The 19528-nt window shown below is 39.6% G+C and overlaps 3 protein-coding genes across 4 annotated transcripts; 1 reads left to right on the top strand and 2 right to left on the bottom strand.

The window, feature by feature from the left end:
* The first annotated feature begins 259 nt into the window (after positions 1 to 259).
* On the top strand, positions 260 to 3618 carry mxd3 (MAX dimerization protein 3). Of its 2 annotated transcripts, XM_005795389.2 has the most exons (6): positions 262 to 473; positions 1144 to 1246; positions 1397 to 1426; positions 1865 to 1979; positions 2089 to 2254; positions 2483 to 3618. In XM_005795389.2, the coding sequence occupies exons 1-6, from the start codon at positions 404 to 406 to the stop codon at positions 2599 to 2601; spliced, it is 603 nt and encodes a 200-aa protein (XP_005795446.1). In that variant the 5' UTR covers positions 262 to 403; the 3' UTR covers positions 2602 to 3618. The 2 variants fall into 2 exon arrangements, with proteins under 2 accessions (XP_023184009.1, XP_005795446.1); XM_023328241.1 differs by lacking the exon at positions 1397 to 1426 and having other exon boundaries at positions 260 to 473.
* A 738-nt stretch (positions 3619 to 4356) lies between these two features.
* prelid1 (PRELI domain containing 1) lies at positions 4357 to 8810 on the bottom strand. The gene is made up of 6 exons (XM_005795387.2): positions 8682 to 8810; positions 8034 to 8153; positions 6343 to 6568; positions 6130 to 6243; positions 5823 to 5901; positions 4357 to 5237 (listed from the first exon to the last, which is right to left on the bottom strand). The coding sequence occupies exons 2-6, from the start codon at positions 8123 to 8125 to the stop codon at positions 5116 to 5118; spliced, it is 633 nt and encodes a 210-aa protein (XP_005795444.1). The 5' UTR covers positions 8126 to 8153; positions 8682 to 8810; the 3' UTR covers positions 4357 to 5115.
* Positions 8811 to 11506: 2696 nt separating this feature from the next.
* LOC102233559 (neuropeptide Y receptor type 2-like) lies at positions 11507 to 18643 on the bottom strand. Its single transcript, XM_005795388.2, has 2 exons — positions 18485 to 18643; positions 11507 to 12748 (listed from the first exon to the last, which is right to left on the bottom strand). The coding sequence occupies exon 2, from the start codon at positions 12706 to 12708 to the stop codon at positions 11593 to 11595; it is 1116 nt and encodes a 371-aa protein (XP_005795445.1). The 5' UTR covers positions 12709 to 12748; positions 18485 to 18643; the 3' UTR covers positions 11507 to 11592.
* Between the last annotated feature and the right edge of the window lie 885 nt (positions 18644 to 19528).

Below are 19528 nucleotides of genomic sequence, written 5' to 3'. Positions count from 1 at the left end.
CTCTCGCGGAGGGGAGTGGCTGGCTTGACCATGACGTTTTACGAGGCATTACGACCCCTCCAAATGCTTTTGGAAATGGTGTTGCCATATACATAACATTTTCAATTTTTAATTTAAGCACACCTGAAAAAATGAAGGGCCATGTCATTGCTTTCAAATTAAGAGCAGTCTATTTAATCCAGTACCGGATTGTGATGGGCTAACTATTTTTTATTAGCGTTTTGACAAGGCAGCCGAAAGACTGGAATTTCCGAGATTTACGTCCAGTCCTTGAAGGCAGCACTATTGTTGGATCTCTGTGAACTGTGGACGTAGCCTGCACAGACAGTCCTTCGCTCGTAGTAGATGCTTGTCTCGTTGTAGTTTGTTTACCTCCGCTTGTTTTACTCTTGCCAGCTCAATAATGGAAGGAAATGTTTGCAGCATCCAGGTTCTCCTTTGGGCGGCCGAGTTCGTGGAGAGGAAAGGCCGAGGTTGGTATTTCATGTCAACAGTCAGCCTAGGGGTAGGAGTTATTGTTGCTAAAGAGGAAAAAACAATCTGCATCGAGAAGCTGTTATTAATGCATTCGGGATTAATAATACAGTAATCACATTATTTGCATTTGTTTAAGATTGCACATGATTTTCCAGCTAGATGGTGCCGCGGCCGATCTGTGCCATTTGACTCAGTGACCTACATATCGGTGGCATCTTTGTATTGGAAGGCGCCAATCTCACCGAGTTTGAAAATGAATCCAGGGCGGCGCTCATCAGTCCTGCTCGATGAATGAAAAGAGCGACCGGGCAGGAGAGCTACGTTTTGTCGCGCATTGTGCAAACTGAGTCAATGCTAGTTTAATTTAGTAAGTTAGACTACTTTAAATCTAAAAGTCTCGGTTTGAAAGTGACGGATAGCTAATGGATGGATGGCGCCAAAAACCAAAAAAAATAAATAAATAAACGTTCAGCTGATGACTCCTCAGATTGTTTTCATCATTTTTGCTTGAACGCTTGACCTTGGGTTGAGGTAATATTTCTGGCATGATACATACTTAATCAGAATCCCAGGACTTCTAACATATTTACAATGAGAAACCCACCATTATAACATTGTAACAGTAATTTTATCAGCGTCATAAACATGGACTTCCTCCCCGTGCAGAGGCTGAACATGGATATGCTTCACCCCCGCCTCTCAGCCCCGGTAACTCGGATAAAAGAAGCAAACAGAAGAACAAGAAGATTTCTGCTGCTGGCGGTAAAAGGTGAGTACATGATGTAACAGATCAATGGCACTTTGTCTGTGTCTCTCAGTTATGATAAGGAACCATAAACCTCACCTATAAAAGTTGTTTCATCATTTCCTATGCATATTTACAACATTAAGGAAAGTGTGTTTTTAATTCTAATTGCAGGACAGTTCACAATGAGCTGGAGAAAAACAGGTACTCACGTTTTGTTTTGTTTTTTTAATTAAATTACATCAGAACTGTCAAAGCTGGGGGATTTTTGTCTTGAGAGATATAACAGTACATTGCCCTCGTTTATAATTCAAACTTTTCTACATTTCGTCACATTGTATCCATGGAGTTTGCCTGTGCAATGCCTGAAAACCTCAGAGGCTTTCGCAAAACAGATCACATACAGACATATTTTCCTGAGTTGACTTCTTAAGGTTGTCATGGTAAAGTGGAATGTATACAAATGCATAACAGACTTCACATTATTTGCAACGTGAAACTGAAAACCACATGAATCTTCGTCCACTTCACAATTACATTGTGTGGGAATATAGCATAACTCAGTTGAGGTTCCTTTGAACGTTGTGGTCGTAATGTGACGAGATATGAAAAAGTAACATTGCTGATTGTTGTAATCTGCAGACGAGCTCAGCTGAGGCAATGCTTGGAGCAGCTGAAGAAGCAGGTTCCTCACTCTACCGACTCCATGAGGAACACCACCCTGAACCTGCTGAGACAAGCTCAGCTTCACATAAAGGTACTGCAGAAAGCCTCACGCTGACCTCTCCAACGACATTCCCTTCCTCTCTCTTTGTACCTGAAGCTTTGCTCAAATGTCTCTCTCCCCTTCGTCTGCGATGTTTCAGAAGCTGCAGAAACAGGACGAGCGTGCCGAGCAGCTGAAGGACCGCCTTCGCTGGGAGCAGAGGGAGCTGCGGGTTCGGCTGGAGCAGCTCCAGAGGGGAACGGAGAGGATGAGGAACAACAGCCAGGGGTCCACCATGTCCTCTGAGAGGTCGGACTCAGACAGAGGTGGGTGCATGACGGGCTCTCAGCTGAAATCTGTTATGTCACACTTTGTTTTTACGCTCTTTTTGGCTTGAACTTTTAGAATGATGCAAAAAATAAATAAAAGTCTTTGTTTTATTTACCAAAAACACTGATAACAGGAGTTTTTTTTAAACAGCCCCAGTTTTCAGCTCTTTCACCTTGAGTTTCCTCTCCTAATGGGTTTGATCTTTGCTGCTGTCCTCATTACAGAAGACGTGGAGGTGGATGTGGAAAGCATCGTGTTTGACTGCGTGGACTCTGACGGGCTGAGTATTGCACACATGGACGCAGACCACAGTTACTCCAGCTTGGACAGGTCCTGGCTATGACCACCATGACACAGGGTTTAACCAGAGGGAGGGTAGGAAGAAAACATTCCAAAAACAAGACAACAGAGGATGAGGCAAGACGTGGATACTGTACACAACCGAACACTTTTGTTTTTACAGGACAGCTTTCTTTTAGGGGGTGGGAGGGATATCTTCTTTCAAAATAAGTTCAGGCTAATAATGTACTCAATTGCACTGGGATGGATGTTACAGCATGAATAAGCATTCCTCTGATAAAGCAATTATGTGTTTTTGTTCCCAAAAGCCATGAGGTGTTAACCTTTCTGTCATTTAGGAATCCAGTTTTTCTCTAAATAAGGGCTTTAATACAAATTTCCTTCATGTCTGTGCTGAATTCTGCCTTAAACCAGATTCAAACTAACGTTCTACGCTGCTTCTCCTTAGCACCAAGTCTATATTGCAGCAATGTCACATTTATCATGCACTTAAAACATTATTTCTGTTTTGTTTTCCTTTTTTTTTTGTTCTCCTACGTAAGTTCCCTTCATGTATTTATAGCTCTTTTTCTTCTGTTGCACATAACGTCCACCCGTTGCACTTGTTTTGTCAGAAGGACGTGGGGTAGGGCAAGAGATGGGGGGAAAAAAAAATCAACAACCAGGAAATGGGGGAAGGAAGAAAAAAATCCTCAGTCACATTTGCACATTGAGGTTTCATATCAGCACACATTTACATCTCTATTTAAAATAAAGACTTTTGACGCATTATGTGATCGGTCGGATCTCGAGAGCGTTCAAGTCGGGGAGGAGCGTTGGCCATCTTGAGTATTCAGTTGGGCATTTGAAAATCAGTCAAAGCAGGTGACATCTACTTGCAATAATTATGCAATTAATGCTGATTACAAGTATTTAACATGGATTTAATAACTGAAGTTGCTTTCTTCTTCACTTTTTGTATATGCAAGATGCCTTATTACTTTTAGTTCGTCTTTCCACCCAGTAATATTATGTAGCATTTTTTTTTGTACCATTGTAAGCTTTCTTTCTTTTTTTTTAAGCAAATAAATATTTTCTATATAAATTTTTTTCATGTGTTATTTTTTCAAAACTATTCTCTCTGAGAACTTCAGGAACAAAGCCTTGTAGAAGTATTCATACCTTTATACTTTTTTCATATGAAAACTAAAATAAATGTGTATTGCGGTGATTATACCTGATAGAGCAACACAAAAACCAGAATTTTTTCTACAAAAAAAACAAACAAACTAGTATACTATGGTAATCTGCATTTGTATTCAGCCCCATTTAACTCTTATGCCACTTGATAAAGTTGTGGAGGAATTTAAAGGTGGTTTAATCTGTCCACAGGATAATTATTAGTTTTGCAATCCCAAAATCTGAATATTTGACATATTGTAGCTTTGTGCGTTTCCTCCCAACCAGTCGTTTCTTACCCACTTCTGCTTTTAACTTTCTGTATTTATATTTTTAAATACAGAAAGTGTTTATATTGAGATGTTCCAATAACGCAATGATAGTCAGTCAGCTACGATCAAATGATTTAGATCAAAGCATACTAATGTTGGAATGGCTTTGTTAAAATCTAGATCTAATTCTAATCTAGAATCTGTGGTAAGACAAAAAAAATCTGCCATTTTGCAAAGAATGTAAAAATTATATTACAATTACACACTACTTTGTGTTGTGTTACCACATAAAATCCCAATTAAATACAGCAAAAAGGCGCCATCGCATCTAAAGTTGTACAATGCTTTACTTGACACAGAAAACCATATTATGATCAGGAAATGTCAATTTATTCACCAGCTGATACTTCATTTAAGCAAGAAAAGTCACAAGGACTACATGAATGTATACAGCGAGTTGACAATCAAGTTAAGAGGAGGCTTCATGTATTGCTCTTACCCAGCAGCAGAGACGCCAGGTGACGAGACGTTATCAAGCTTTTATCTCCAACAATGTGAAGCTAACAAACTTCAGCATGAAGCAGCCAGGGAACCACTCTCAATATCAGGACTAAGGTAGGACTGGGTAAACTGAACTAACACAAAACAATTGGGATATCATAACACGTATATTAATCATAAAGAACTGATGTCATATTTTAAAGTAGTGCTCCAAGTTAACAATAAAGAACATGGGGGAAACAAAACAAGATGTGAAGTGAACCAGAATTAAAAAAAAGGCAAATCCTGGTGGGTAGAGAGGCTGAGCAAAAGCCTAAGGAACACTTCCAGTATAGGTCATCACCTTTACTCTTATGGCACCCGGGGCCATGTTCAAAATCTCTATCTGTGGTAAATACTGAAATGACGTGGCATCAGACGTACAATAAACACAATCAGCGCGGGTGGAGCAGGCTCTTGAACCCAGCTCAGGCCTTTTCTTCACCACCACTTTCAGCAGGATGTGTCCTCACAGAGGTTTTTTTAAACCAACACTGGGATGCATTGCAAAATACCCAGTAACTGCGTGAGCTATGAGAGTGGTTAAATGTAAAATAGTCTTGATATAAAAGGCTGCAGCTGCATCATCATACGTATTGTTTCTTCTGAGCATGCGAGGCGAGGTCCTTGGCTTTCTCTTTAGCTGCCATTGCTGTCTCTCTTGCCCGCTCTGTAGCAGTCTCTGCCAAGGTTCTGGACGGAGTTTCGCCTACAGAAACACAAAGCATGGCTTTAAATGAAACACATCAACATTCTCATCCTCAGGATGTAGAGGTAAAGGTTAAGCTGATGTGAAAAACAAAACTGGGAGGTTTTAACAACATACACTTTTTCACAGCAATGTATATTATGTCAAGATTACAACATCAAAATGTCCCTCATTTCACAAACGTCAATCAATTTTATTAAAATCCACGTAGTCATCAAAAAGAAATAAAGGAGAAAAAGTCACAGCCGATCAGCAGCATGGTTCTGCTAACTATGTCTGCATAGAAATGAGTTGCCGAAGAGGCAGACTAGAATTTATTTGCTTCCTCTTTGTATTGTTCTGACTCAGAGAATTTGGTGTGTCAGCATTCTGAGAAATTGAATTAATTTTTTTTACATTTCTAAAACAAAAAATTAACTGTTATTTTACATTTCTATAACTCATTATTTCCATGAATGAACTACATGAACCTGTTAGGTTCATGTAGTTCATGACTCCACGTTAACAGTAAAGAACATGAAGGAAACAACTCTATAAAATAACTAGGGAAATCTGGAAAAAAAACCTCTTCAAATGACAATGTACCTTGCATTCTGGAGAGCACGTACTCAAAGCCTTTCATTGTCTTTGTGACGCTATTCTTGAACCTTGCCAGACCAAATTCCTGAAAAATGAACAAAGTCAGTAAATGAAAAAGACAAAGTGTATTTATGTAAACCCAGCAACAATGAGGAACTACTTGGACTAATTGCTCAGCTGTTGCATCTTAACTCTGGCATTATGTTGCTGATAATGCCAGAACAGAACAGAAGGCAGGTGGGGAGGTCTCCCCATCAGCCACTCCATGCTGCTTTCTGTGCTGTAGTACCACTTTCCACTTTACTCTACTGACCTGAATAGCTCTAGAAAGCCCATAGAGACTGGAAGAGATCCAGGCTTCCCGTTTAATCTCCGTCCAGGAGCCGTTCTCTTGATTAATTTGGTAGAGACAGCGCTCCTCCACAGACTGCCACAGCATGCAGAAAAAACAAAACAAAACAAACATTACAATTATGTTTTGACTTTGAGCAAAGCCCAGTTCTGCTGGATGAAAACCGGAGCGTACCATGAGGCGAGCGTGGCTGATGTTCCAGGTCAGAGTGGTCATGGTCCGTTTCTGAGGGTCTACGACGGAGTCCTCGATGATGTACGCCGAGTTGGTCATGTGCTTTGGGAGGTACCGCTCCATCCAGCGAGGTGCACGGCTGGTTTTGGTCAACAGACGTCTGGAAATGAGGCAGTTGGACGGAGTAACTTCTCTGAAGATGATGTCCTCCGTCAAGACATGGTTACTGAAATCAAAGGGATCGGTAAAATATTAAAAATTACATTTTATTTGCAATATATTTATTTTTGGACAATTTTAAATTCTCAAAGTAACAAATTAGTGTTCTATTTTAGTATGAAAGGATTTTATTGATGTAATTTCTGTGTTGACTACTTACAGTAAACCTAAAATCCTAGATCAGTAATTCAAACTTAGGTCAGCAAAATGTCCCTCTTCCTCAACAAGAACTTCACAGTATTCAGGAAACACAACATCAGTAATGCTTTAGGGTCTGTGGATATTTGTGGTAAATAGCAATTGTTTACTTCTGTAGCAATGCTTTATTTGATTGTCATAATCTTAACTTGATAAATTTCTATGTATTTTAATTACAGGGCTCAGTGTATTGCTGATCCAGAGTCACATGAATCTTTGGTTCTTTCAATGATGATTAAAAACAACGTTTTTAAATCATGAAAGGAAATAGAAAATGGAGGATTTAAGAGTTCTTTATGTTGTCATGCAAATTCCAGATTGAATGCCAACAACAAAACGTCAATAATCCAAGGCTTTTTTCCTATGTGAGAAACTAAGGGGAAATTTTAGGGGACTATAAAAAGGACACAAATAGTCTCATACATAGTTGTGTGTATGAGACTAACATTTGTCTAAATGCATAATTAAATTTCGTGCCTGGTGTGTTCCTTTTTGGTCTTCATGATGCAATTTGTTCACCAACAACAACCTCTGAGGTTTTCACAGAAACAGTTTAGATTAAACACTGAGATTAAATTACACAAAGATGGGATTTTTTTTTTTTTTAACTAATCAGTTGGATTCTGAAGGCAGAATAAAAGAGACTGAATACTTGGATCAAATTTCAGTTTTCTTTGTAAAAGAAAAAAAAAAGATGCATAATTTTTCTCCTAGTTTACAATTGTGCATGACAATTGTGTTAGTACATAGCAGCTAATCACAATAAATAAATAGCTTTGTGGTGACAAAATAACAAAATGTGGAAAAATTGAAAGTGTGTGAAGAACTTTGTAAGGCAATATGCATATTATGTAATGTGATTCTAATTATTAATAAACTGCTTTTACAGTTATGTCAGACAGGTTATCATGTCCCACTTTGTTGCCTCATGTGACAGGGGGTATAGTGCATGCTCACTATTTTAGTAACATTACTTTGATCATTTCAATGTCCGTGTATCATCAGAAAATTCCCTTAATGCATTTTTCAGCTTGGCATGATAGCACCTTATGGTTTCAAATGGCCAATAACTGATGTTTTATAAAAAACAAAAAAACAAGCTTGTAGGTACACTACAGTTATGTGTGTACCTATAAGAGTGTTTGTACATCAATTAATTCATCTACATTAACAAACCTCTGCAGTATGCAAATGTAAAGACCTATTTCACCAGCACAATTTTGTACAGTATAATTAATAATCGTGCACTTTTACACTAAGATATTTTTTCTCACCTGTAAGGATTGGGATAACGTTGCCAGAAAGCAATGCAAACTTGGTCCCAGGTGTTCTTCAGCAAACCTGTGCAGCAAACGTATTTCCCCATTGTTCCCTTGGTTTACTCTGGCAGTACTCTGTGGAACGACGGCACAAAAAATAAAGTCAGTTACAATCAGATAAAGCAGAAGTAGAGTAAGGTTGACAGTAATCATATTTGTAGCTCATTCTGCTGCAAATAACTAAATAACTGCTACGAATAAGTAGGATTTAAGTGCATGCTTGCAAAGGTCAGTCATGACTGTACGGACATTTTTCATTCATATTTTGTAGAAAATGGTACAAAGTGGCTAAAACCCACATAAAAACCTACCAAGCTATATAAAAGAAAAAGCACAGCGGGGCATTTTTAGTGACGGCTTTATGATGTATTTGCAGTTTAAATAAGGGCTTCATGTATTTAAAAAAAAAAAACTGAGGTCAACCTGTTTAAAGTCGTTTCTGTCACATTCGTCACGTCCACACTACCAGCTTCCTGGACGGTAGGAGCTAGCCTAGCATGTGGCTAACCTCGTGAATGAATGGCTCTCTCGGTATACATTTGTATTTAGTCACATATCAACACTCAGGAGGAAGGGCTCAACACAGACGAAATAAACACCGACCTGCACAGTGACGATTTTCAAAAGATCAGAACGGACATTTCATTGTTCGTGAGGAGCAAAGTCCATCGTGCGACCACCTACATCAGACGCCAAACGTCACCAGGCCGAGAAGAAGGTCAAACGTTGAGCGTTGACGGAACATCCGGCAGGAGGCACTGGTGATGCTTGTTTTGATCACTAGATGGCAGCAGAGATCCTGCGCAAAATGTTTCAGTTCCCTGCAGGGTTGACACCTACAGTTTCTTCCTGCCCAGTTAAATGCTATTCCAAAAAATTACTCAAATCAAACTCTTATTTTCTGCTGTGTTTGTGACTGATATTAACAAATAGACTATATGAAAATACTGTAAATTTTAAGGAAGAGATTTAATTTTTTTTCTTCAAGGCTTGAAGCCTGAATTATATATATAATGATATGCTTAAACCAGGAAATCTGCAATGTGGGAGTTAGGAACCAGTAATGCAATGGCCATAGCTATTCTCTTTGACATACAATGAATAAAAAAAAATGTGTGGGTCACACTAGTAATTTTGCCATTTTAATGTTTTACTGAATTTACTTTTTTATAAATCTAGATGTACTTTACTTCCACACATACACGACCAATATCTCTTTATTTGACACAGAGGAACAAACAATAAATTGTCTTTCTAGAAACAGCAGCTGTAATGTATCAGGTCCAGGCTTGAAAACTGTGCCCAGAGGCCTCGTTGTTGATTCATGTCCCCACATTTATTAAATAGGATCACCAGAAAGGTCACTTTAGCAGCAGCGTAATGAACACAGAATTGCATGTTCTTTTTACATCCCCTTGAACAAGTTTCTGTAATGAAGACATCAACAGTGTGCTGCCCTGGCGTCACACAGGTCACCGGTTTCCAGTCCCATTCTTCTGGACACAGAGTCCCGCTGCTCTGTCTAATCAAGAACAGCTGGTGGCCAGGTGAGAACAATTAACTTCTATTTTTCCAGATTAGAGGATTTGAATGAATGATAAAACAATTACCGAAGTATCATGAGAAGTCTACATTCACTGTCACATAAATCTCTGCTTTCTCACTAGAAAATATCCTGCAAAGTTGAACATTATTTAGCAACAAGAATTATGTACATACAGTGGAACATGTTTACATAAGACATAGGTAAACATTTTAGATACATATTTGAATAAATTAGATATGTACTTTACAAGTACCACTCACAATTCAATAAGCCTTATAAAGAGACTTGCATGCAAAGCATTGGGCCCTCTTTAGTGACCAATGCTTTGTGTCAACCATTGTCTCTATGCGGAGGGGTTATTATCTCTTGTCCCCTCTCATTTAAGCTGCAGGGTCCAGGGTAGGGAGGTAGCACTTTTGGAAAAAACCTCAAAAGGGTGGAGCTTTGATAGGTTGTTAGCCATTTCTGAATAGGTAAGTATGACAGTGAGAACATTGCATTGCGTTAGGCAATAACACCTTTGTCACATTGTTGCTTATCTGCCAAGTGTTTTATTGGGGTAGGATTACATACTGTCTTAGGTAAATCACTTTCCAGCATCACCACTTGTCCTTGCATTTAATACTGTACGATAGTAAATGTAAAAAACATTGTATGTTTAACCAAAAGCCCAACTGGAGAAAAACATTGTAAACAAGCCTTGGTTAAAAATGTTGAAGTGTTCAAATTTTGTTGACACTGAACACTTGAATATAGATAAATGAAGTAATCAGTGAAAAATATTAAGTAACATAACATGATCACTAGCTACAGCAGGCTGAATGTCCCACTCTTTCCAGCACTCAACTTTCAGGAAGTCATCACAACATCACTCCTCTGTAGACCCTTGAGCAACAATGCAACCATTGAGAAGTAGCGGGTATAATGAGATCAGCAGATGCACAGTTCCCCCAGGCGTTGGCTAATTGCTGCTGACTAGTCTGAAGGAGATGAGTGAGGAATTTGCAGAGATCTATGAGGAAGAGGCTCTGCAGCTCTGAGGAGGAGCTTCATCCTCAAAGAATATCAGTCCCACCAAGACTTTTGTACAACTGAATGGTTGTGCAAAACAAGATTAAATGGTTTCTCAAGCATGCATGAAAGAATCAAAGCAACACTCCAGGCATGGTTTTGATGAGGAAATAACATTATAACATGATATAAAGCTAAAAAAGTAGATACTGCATAATACTGCTCCATGTAATCCCAATTTACAGTATATGCATTATGTAAAGTGGGAACATGTCAAAGTGACAAACACCCATCAAAACTGTGATATGATTTGATGTTTCCAAAATGATTCCTTTTTATCCTGCTTAGTTTTATGAAACACATTTTTAAGGCCCAGCACACATGGCAAAATAGAAAATAGCGTGATAGCAGCTTAAGGATTTCACATAATTGGTAGTTATCTTACTGCTGTTTTATAATGTACCCAGTGTTAAAATAGTCAGAAAATTATGCTTTATTGGTATCATTTAGAAAACCATCTCCTAATCTTATTGTAGTTGTGAAAATAGCTAGGCCTAAATGTTGCGTTTGCAAACAATAACAAATTTTTCCAGCTGGAAACACTACACCAAAAGTATAAAATAACATGTAGTTTTGTTTTGCTTTATTTTTTACTTTTAAGACACCGTCAGCAGCAGCAGCAACACCTCAGCAGTTTAGTATTGACCAGAAGTAAGCGACACATATGTACCTAAGGTACCTGTACTTTGAACTTTTGTGGACAAATGGTTTTCAAGGTTCTTGAAAACCAACAAGGAGCTGAAAGCTTCAGGATAGATACAATTGAAATATACCCATAGGTGCATTTCAATTGCTGAGTCAGTTCTTTTAAGTCAAAAGACTTGTTGAGAACCACACACCCCTTAAATCAGAGGTCTAGCTAATGTGCTAAAACTCTGCTTTTAAACAAGACAAATCTCATACAGCAGTAGTAGGGTGTCTGCTGTTACGACCGTTCAGAGTGGGCCCTCTTACAGAGCGTGTCCTGAATGACCCATCTGGGTGGAAAGTATCTGCCTTGTCCTCGCAACGGAACACCATTATGAAGCCATTCCTGTAGTTTTTATTCATCCATCCATAGAGGAGAGGGTTGGTGAAGGTAGGGCACATAGCCACGATGTGAAACACTGTGAAGATGAGCTTATACTCCTCAAATCGGAGCACCAAGTCCAGATCAGTGGCCAGCTGGAGCACATGTAAAGGCAGCCAACTGGTTGCAAACACCACTACTACCAGTGCTAGCATCTTTGTGGTTTTCTTGCGTCGGTTGATGCTGTCGTTACGGCTGGACGGACTGACATGGTTTTTCAGTTTGACCCAAATGCATATGTATGCATAACTAATGATTGCTAAAGGAAGAATGTACAATAGTAGGATCATTGAGAGACTGTAGATGACTCCATCCCTGTTGATGCCATGGGGCCACTTCTCAGAGCAGACAGGCATGCGCAGATTGATAGGAGGAATCTCTTCATAGCGATATTCTCTGAAGATAGCAAGAGGAGCTGCCAGGACAGAAGAAATAGTCCAGGTGAATGCCATGATGAAGAGGCTGGAATGCCAGGTGAGCCGTCGACCAAGGTGGAAGACAATGCAGCGGTAACGCTCCAGAGCTATGACAGTCAGGGTCAGGATGGACACATGAACACTCAGAGCTTGGGCAAATGGGACCATGTGGCACAACACGGCACCAAACTTCCATTCATCCAGCAGAGTGTAAATCAGAGTAAAGGGCAGGCACAGAGTGACCATCAGAAGGTCTGCCAAAGCCAGGTTGGCTATGAAGTAGTTGGTCACTGTCCGCATGTTTCTGTAGCGAATAATCATGTAGATGACGAGGGAATTGCCCAGCAGCCCCAGCAGGATTATTAAGGAATAAGCCATTATTAGAGTGATTTGGACTCCAAGGTGCTTGGTGACATCAGAGCTGAAACCGGGCTGGTATGAATCAGAGCTGTCGTTGAACAAAAACGACAGATCACTTTCGCTAGGCTCCACTTCTGCTGTGACGTTGGATGTGTCAAGTGGGCTCATTTTTACTGGAAGGTCCACAATACTGACGCTGCACCAACACCTGAGCAGAGAAAACAGAAAACAAAACAGCTTGACACAAAATTAATAGAACATCACTTTCAGACAGAACATAGCTATGTTGGATATTCTGGAGAAGTAAGGAGTAGGATGTAATAAGCCTGAGCTTTTTCCTATCCTTTTCACACTGAATAGGAGCAATTAAGTGAAGCAGAATTAGGGGCAAGTGCAGTAGCCTCCATGCGAGTCTGAAAGCTAACCTACATTAACAAGCACTACCAAATCTTTAGGCTATTCGCTTAGCTGGCCACACTGTCTATTGGGTAGATAGAACCGCAAACTCTGGTAAAACTGGAGTTCACAGCTGGATACTAACTGATGTGAATTGGATGGACACCACTTTGAACTTAATTGATGGTCAGTGGAGCCTTGGTCTTCCTCTTAATCCTCCAAACGTCCACAATGACATCTTTTTTTTTAAAAATGGTTGTTTAAAATATAGTTATTGCCTGTACAACATTCAACCAGATGTTGGGTCTCCTACCTGCATTTACATCTGAGATTAGTCAGCGTGGGGTGGCATCATTTGGAAATTTGATTATGATGTTGGAAGAGTGTGTGTGTGTGTATGGGGGGAGGATCAGTCATTGTAAAGAGGGTAAGAATGACTGGACTCAACACAAAGCCCTGTAGCACACATGTCAGGTCAGAGTTATGGATGATGATGTCTGACTTTCCATCCTGACATTTTGTGATCCGTTACTGAGAAAATTAACAATTAATTCACATAGTGTGTTGGGCAGTCCAAGGCTGGTGAGTTCGGAACAGAAGTTCAAAAATACAGAGCTCCAGGTGGGATGAGGGCGGCTGAATGAAACATGATACATCTTAAACAGACTCAGTTTGCTCGGCAAACATCCAGGCAGCCAGTATAGGATGCTTTTGATGTGCAATACCACTCTCTGAAAGCACTTCATTATGGTGTAAGGCCTACTTAGACAGTAGTTGTTGAGGCTGGTGGCTGATGTCTTCTTTGGCAGTGGGATGAATGTGGTGGTTTTGAAGCAGGTGAGCACTGACACGTGCTGTAGTGAGAGACCAAATATATCAGTACACTTGAGGTGTGCTCTCACCTTGCTGTTAAAACAAAGGGCTCTAATGGTCAGCATTGCCTCAGTGCAAAATTTGGTGTAATTAAAGCCAGCAGAAACATATGTCTCTGAGTCAGCTCCCTGTGAAAGCACACCTTGTGTATGCTTTCAAAACAGTCCTGTAATGTTACATCTGTACTCACAGATGCTGGGGTTTTGCAAACCACAGGTTTATATGATAGATTCAGGATCAATGAAATGTGATTTGTCGTCTGTCATCCCCAGGATGTGGTGATGGCACAGCTTTGTATTGTCACGGGATATTTGCAAATAGTTGATCCGGGATATTTTTGTTTCTGGCCAGAAAGCATACATTTTTATGGCACTTGGGTAAGACTGCTGTCATATCTGCATTATTAAAGTCTTTAGGGTGAGCATTCATCTGGATGATAAAAAAGCTATGCAGCTCTTCCAGTGCTAGGCCAATGTTAGCTTGCAGTGAGATTTTAATAGCTATACAAAATATATAAGTAATGTCTCTCAGTGGATAAAATGCCCTGCATAAGGCACTCTTGATGTAGAGAGCAATGTTTCCTCATAACATTTACTGGAATACTCCTGTCATTCTTGATATAGATACTACCTCTAAGGGAGAGCCCAGACAACCTACGGAGAAAACCCATTTTGGCCGCTTGTATCAGCGATCTTGTTGGAGGAACCTTTTCTGGGTAATAAACACAGCACTAAGGGTCACAGGAGTACACTGTCTGCCCTGGACACTGTATCATGACCGGCTGCAGCAGAAGTCAAAGACTCAGTGCTGATGTAACTCACCCGAGGCATTCACTGATTGTCCCTCTGCCATGAGGAAGGAGATAGTGCCTTTTAGAAACATGCAATACATGTGTGAGGAACAGATTATTTTCAAGAACAATAACTTCTATCAGCCCTCGATCCCTTATTGATTAGTGCAATATGACAATACATGGGTTATGATAATATTTATCATCCATCCATCCATCCATCCATCCATCCATCCATCCATCCATCCATCCATCCATCGTTTTCTGCTTATCTGGGGTAATATTCAGGGGTCAGCAGCTTAATTGATCCCCAGAGTCTGTGGGAACCAATGCTATTGCCCCCAAATTAGTGGACACTGGGGATGAGGCTAAGCAGAGAGGCCCAGTTGTTTTTATTACTGGATTTTTATCTAGTTAACATGGTTCATTTTGTGAGGAAACGGGAAATAATTTTAGTTTAGGTAACTGCAATGACGATAAAGTATTCTTTTTTTTATTATTTTTATTCTATGTTTGATTGTTTTTGTATTATTTTCTTTAAAAATTAGTTGTTTATATGTTCTAAATACATATTTCATTTGTTCGTTTGTTCATTCATTTATTAATTAATTTGTTCACTCATTCAGCAAATGAGAATATGAAGTAAGGGAATAAACTCAAGCTGCTTCAGAAGTGTCTGATTCAAAATTCTCAAGATCTGTGAACTGTGTTTCTTGTGTGTGCAAGCACAGTGGGATCTGCATCAGTCATTTGCTCCTGCATAGTGGGGCGACATGTACCAACCTTCACATATTCTCCTGAACAACAACTCCCAGTGGGGCTACTGAGTGCAGTTAGGAGGACTTGGCTGTCAAATCCTGCCACCTAACCCTGCCGAGGTCTCTCAGCTGGGAGTCTGCATGTACTTGGCTGTCAGTTGATTCTTTGACCCCTTTTTTCATGTGTGCAACACCTTTTATTTGTTCCCATTCATCTCTGTCATAAGCGACTCTGTCATTTATAGAAATGAACACTGGCTGCATGAAGGCAAAATGATAGCATTGGTGATGTATCTTAAAATTATGTTATTTGTTTCCAATGTCATTTCCTCCTCAGTATGAGAGCTTCTTATGAAACCAACACATTCTCACTCACGATTTCTGACCATGCGACTTGGGCAGGGTCCTTCAGCGTCACATGTTGACGATTTGGGAAGGTTACGTGTTTTACGAGGATTATTAACGTGAAGGGTTCTCGCAACCGCTGCCGAACCTTCAAAACCCAACGATTTGGTAAGGTTTAGGGTAAAAATTACGGTAAGGCATAGGGTAAACCCCTCGCGTCACATACTGACGCGAAAGGGGTACCCTGCGCGTCAATATGTGATGAGGACGGACCGTCCCATGTGTCAATATATGACGACTTGGGAGTGAGAATGGGTTGATGAAACAGTATGTAATTTTTACCAGGCTTGAGCTTCCATAGAAAATGTCACCACCATAAAACAACTAGTATTTAAAGCTGAAGAGTAAAAACTCAGTGCATTTTAGCAGATAAACTGATTCTCTAATGCGTGCAATCTCATCATTCACACAATCTTCCCTGATTGCAGGGAGAAAGGTGGATGTTATACAAAGCTAAGAAAAGGAAAAATGAGCAGCAGTCACAGAGAGAAATTAATAGAAAATTAGCTTTCCTGGAACAGAAGTAGAAATTCCAACCAAAAAAAATTTACACTAAATAGTCTATCTCATCAATTGACAATAATGAGAAAACATCTTTCCTCATGCTCTCTGTGTTGCTTGCCTGTTTATTTACGGCATGCTTTCTTTTTTTCCCCTTAGGAACACCTGTGCCTCTATTGACACTAAAGGAGACGATGGAAGAAGCAATGAGGGGTAGTGAGTGAGTTCAAAGCTCAATCATTAGAGCTGCAGAATGTGTGCCTACACTTGCAGCTCATATTAAAGAGAACAAATGCGGGGAAATATTAAGGAAAAATAAATGCAATTCAACATTTTGCTTTTCCTGTTAATTTACATATGCAGGCAAAGTGCTGCTGCTGCATACAGATATATATTCAATTATTGCTACTGGCGGGTTAGACTGTCAACTAATGGTTTGCCAGATTAATCAAGCACACTAAAGAAATAGTTCATCATCAGAAGATGAATAAAATCTACTTCAACAACCAAACAAATGGAAGCAGTTTGTGAAGAGGACCAGCGTAGACTGGAGATTTCATAATCAAAGATCTCCCATTTTCATTTTAATGTTTAATGTTTGATGTTATGAAAACCACATGTTCAGGACTTTCCATTAGGATGATTATCAAGTCTCAATGAGGTTTGGACTGCTGAATCATTCCTTACTAACCCACTCGTGCACCTGCAGTACAGCCAATAATCATCTCCATCATTTAAGTCAACACCAAGAGGAAGATACAATGAAATGATTTTCTTATAAATTTTCAGTGAAATACGTTGGAGTGTTCAGGTAAACTAAAAGTAGATGGCAGGTGGCCCTGCTGCACTGAATGGGGGGAATATGGGATGTATTTAATCATTCAGTCATAAAATTAATCAGTCAGATGAAAACACTCAAGCAGGAATTTAATGAACCTGAGACATATGAGGAGAAAGAACACATAAGGCCTCAGCATGTTCTTAATCACATGCTATAAAATCTATGCTGAAATTGCTTTTCTAAGATAATGTTCACTAATGCCAGGTGATCATGCCCATTAATGTGCCTCCTGTTATATTATGATCCAAACACACAAAAGCAAGTTTTAGCCAATTTTGTCCTTATAAAAAGACACATTTATGCTCATTTTCTGAAATTTTGTCATAGAATTCCAGACTCCTTTCTCAGTTGTATTTTAAATGTATTGTGCAAATGAGTTAGAAAACTGTTACACGACTCATAGTATATTTCAAGTTTTGATTCTTGGAGGAAGAACTGAGAAGAGATCAGGCATAATTTATTGAGATCTTTTCTTATTCTCTTTCATTGTTCTGTTGATACAGGCTTCAAGTCTCCAAAAGAACCATGTTTACTCAATTTCTTTTTCCATTCAACTTTCAAAGTTGATATGTAATATTTGCAACACAGGCAGAAATATAATACCTGTGTTCCCAGCTGATTTAAAGATAAAAGCTTATTCAACAGACTGCCCGCCAGGCTGCCTTAGTTTATAAAGTTTTATGTTTCTCCTTGTCTGTTAAAGTAGTTTTGATACATTCAATGTATGCAGTGAAATGGCATGAAAGCTATAAAGCAAATTAGAAAATGTAGCCGTCGTCAAGCAACTCAGCGGGATCCCCTAGACACCAAAGCGCACAGATGCTCAAGAGCAAATGGATGTGATTTATCTCCGTTCAAGCAACATTTTTACAGTAATTTAAAAAAAAAAAAGACACAAGCACAAAAAAAACACTTCCTATAATTTCTTATCCCAAGAGTTATTATTATTATTATTATTATTCTTTTCTACGATGCACCTGCTGAAGGGATCCAGCTCACATCAATGGCGAGTTACTACTGATATATTTTAATAACCCAATTCAATCAATTATGCATTGACGCGTAATTTGTGGCCATTTGTTTCACTTTCTCACTCTTTAAATATATCTTTCGCAGCCCTGAAGGCTCATTTAACCCTTCAAAACATATGCAAATTACTATAATTGTCTCACATCATTTGGACTCTTCATCATCTTGCTTTGAAAAGGTTTCTTCATATCCAAATTACGCACATGTGGCAGTTTCAGTTACAGGATGCGCCCGCGTCACAAGAACAGAACAGAACATTCAGCGTCTATCTGGTGCACTTGGACACATATCGAGCCCCGCATTATGAATTCACGGTCTACACGAATACCAATCGCGTGTTAATGGACTCACCTTTCGCCGCAATATCTACTTTGGGAAACGAGTCTTCACTCAAGAGTGGCGTGGAACAAGTGGTGTGAAATTCCCGAAGCTCCTCCCTGCCTGGAGTGCGCATCTTGTGGATCCACTGAGCGCTCCCGAGTCAGATCCAGCGGAGTCAGAGTAGGAATGAGGCGCCAACATCTGTGCCAGGAACGGTCCGCTGGAGATCTGCGCAATGGCCGCGTCCTGTGGGCTCCCCGCACATCACAATTTTACCCGAAGCGTCTCTCTCATCTTCATTTTTATTATGTTGACGAACATCACAAAGTTTATTGCATTCGAGGTTTTATTTCTAATTGTGGTGCACAGTGTGGACGCATCTCTGACACGAACATGTCGTTATATCATTTCAGTTTATGGTCCCCATCGTTCTGCTCCAGTCTGATCTCAGATGAACAATGTTCAAGTTGACATAACCGTTTATTTTCCACGATTGGGATCAAGTTAGTTTAAAGGAACGACTTGGAACCAAGGCCAGAGTAGATTGATTTCCCCTGGAAATAATCACATACTGTGAGCTCCATGACAACCTGGAAAAGATGAAAGCTGTTGGACATCGCACCGTTGTTTTTAGTTTAAACTGCAGACATAAACATGCAGGGACTTCATCAAGGTGGCAGGTCAATAAAAGAACATTTGAGGCCCAGAGCTGCAGACATACTTTTCGAATGCAGTTTTATTAATCTGAAGGATTGTAAATGCATTTTGAATGGGTGTCTCAGTCTCTAGAGGACAATTTCTTTGTAATTTCAGTGTGACATACAATGTCTTCCAAAAGCCTTCATACACTTGAAATGGTTTCGCAGTTGGTTACATTACAACCACAAATTTCAGTGTATTTCATTGGGAGATTTTGTGATGGAACTTCATCAAATGGACCAAAAGTGCAAAGTGCAAAGAAAAACTTTGACTTCTTTCTTGTCCAACTAAAAAGGTGAAAAGTTTGGCACTCATTTATACTCAGCCCGCTTTACTCTGATATCCTAAATATGATTAATTGAAAATCCTGTGTGT

This window comes from Xiphophorus maculatus, chromosome 23 (genome assembly GCF_002775205.1).
Source record: "Xiphophorus maculatus strain JP 163 A chromosome 23, X_maculatus-5.0-male, whole genome shotgun sequence".
Taxonomy (NCBI): Eukaryota; Metazoa; Chordata; class Actinopteri; order Cyprinodontiformes; family Poeciliidae; genus Xiphophorus; species Xiphophorus maculatus.
Note: the sequence above shows the minus strand (reverse complement) of the source record. Positions and strands in the feature narration are given on the sequence as shown.

What these genes read in the sequence shown, in the direction of transcription:
- mxd3 (XM_005795389.2), top strand. Translation starts at nt 404, where the DNA reads ATGGAAGGAAATGTTTGCAGCATCCAGGTTCTCCTTTGGGCGGCCGAG. An exon ending in CGTGGAGAGGAAAGGCCGAG is followed by an intron (nt 474 to 1,143) that starts GTTGGTATTTCA and finishes CTCCCCGTGCAG; the next exon opens with AGGCTGAACATGGATATGCT. An exon ending in TCTGCTGCTGGCGGTAAAAG is followed by an intron (nt 1,247 to 1,396) that starts GTGAGTACATGA and finishes TTCTAATTGCAG; the next exon opens with GACAGTTCACAATGAGCTGG.
- prelid1 (XM_005795387.2), bottom strand. Translation starts at nt 8,125, where the DNA reads ATGGGGAAATACGTTTGCTGCACAGGTTTGCTGAAGAACACCTGGGAC. An exon ending in CGTTATCCCAATCCTTACAG is followed by an intron (nt 6,569 to 8,033) that starts GTGAGAAAAAAT and finishes CTTTGATTTCAG; the next exon opens with TAACCATGTCTTGACGGAGG. An exon ending in GGCTTTCTAGAGCTATTCAG is followed by an intron (nt 5,902 to 6,129) that starts GTCAGTAGAGTA and finishes TTCATTTTTCAG; the next exon opens with GAATTTGGTCTGGCAAGGTT.
- LOC102233559 (XM_005795388.2), bottom strand. Translation starts at nt 12,708, where the DNA reads ATGAGCCCACTTGACACATCCAACGTCACAGCAGAAGTGGAGCCTAGC.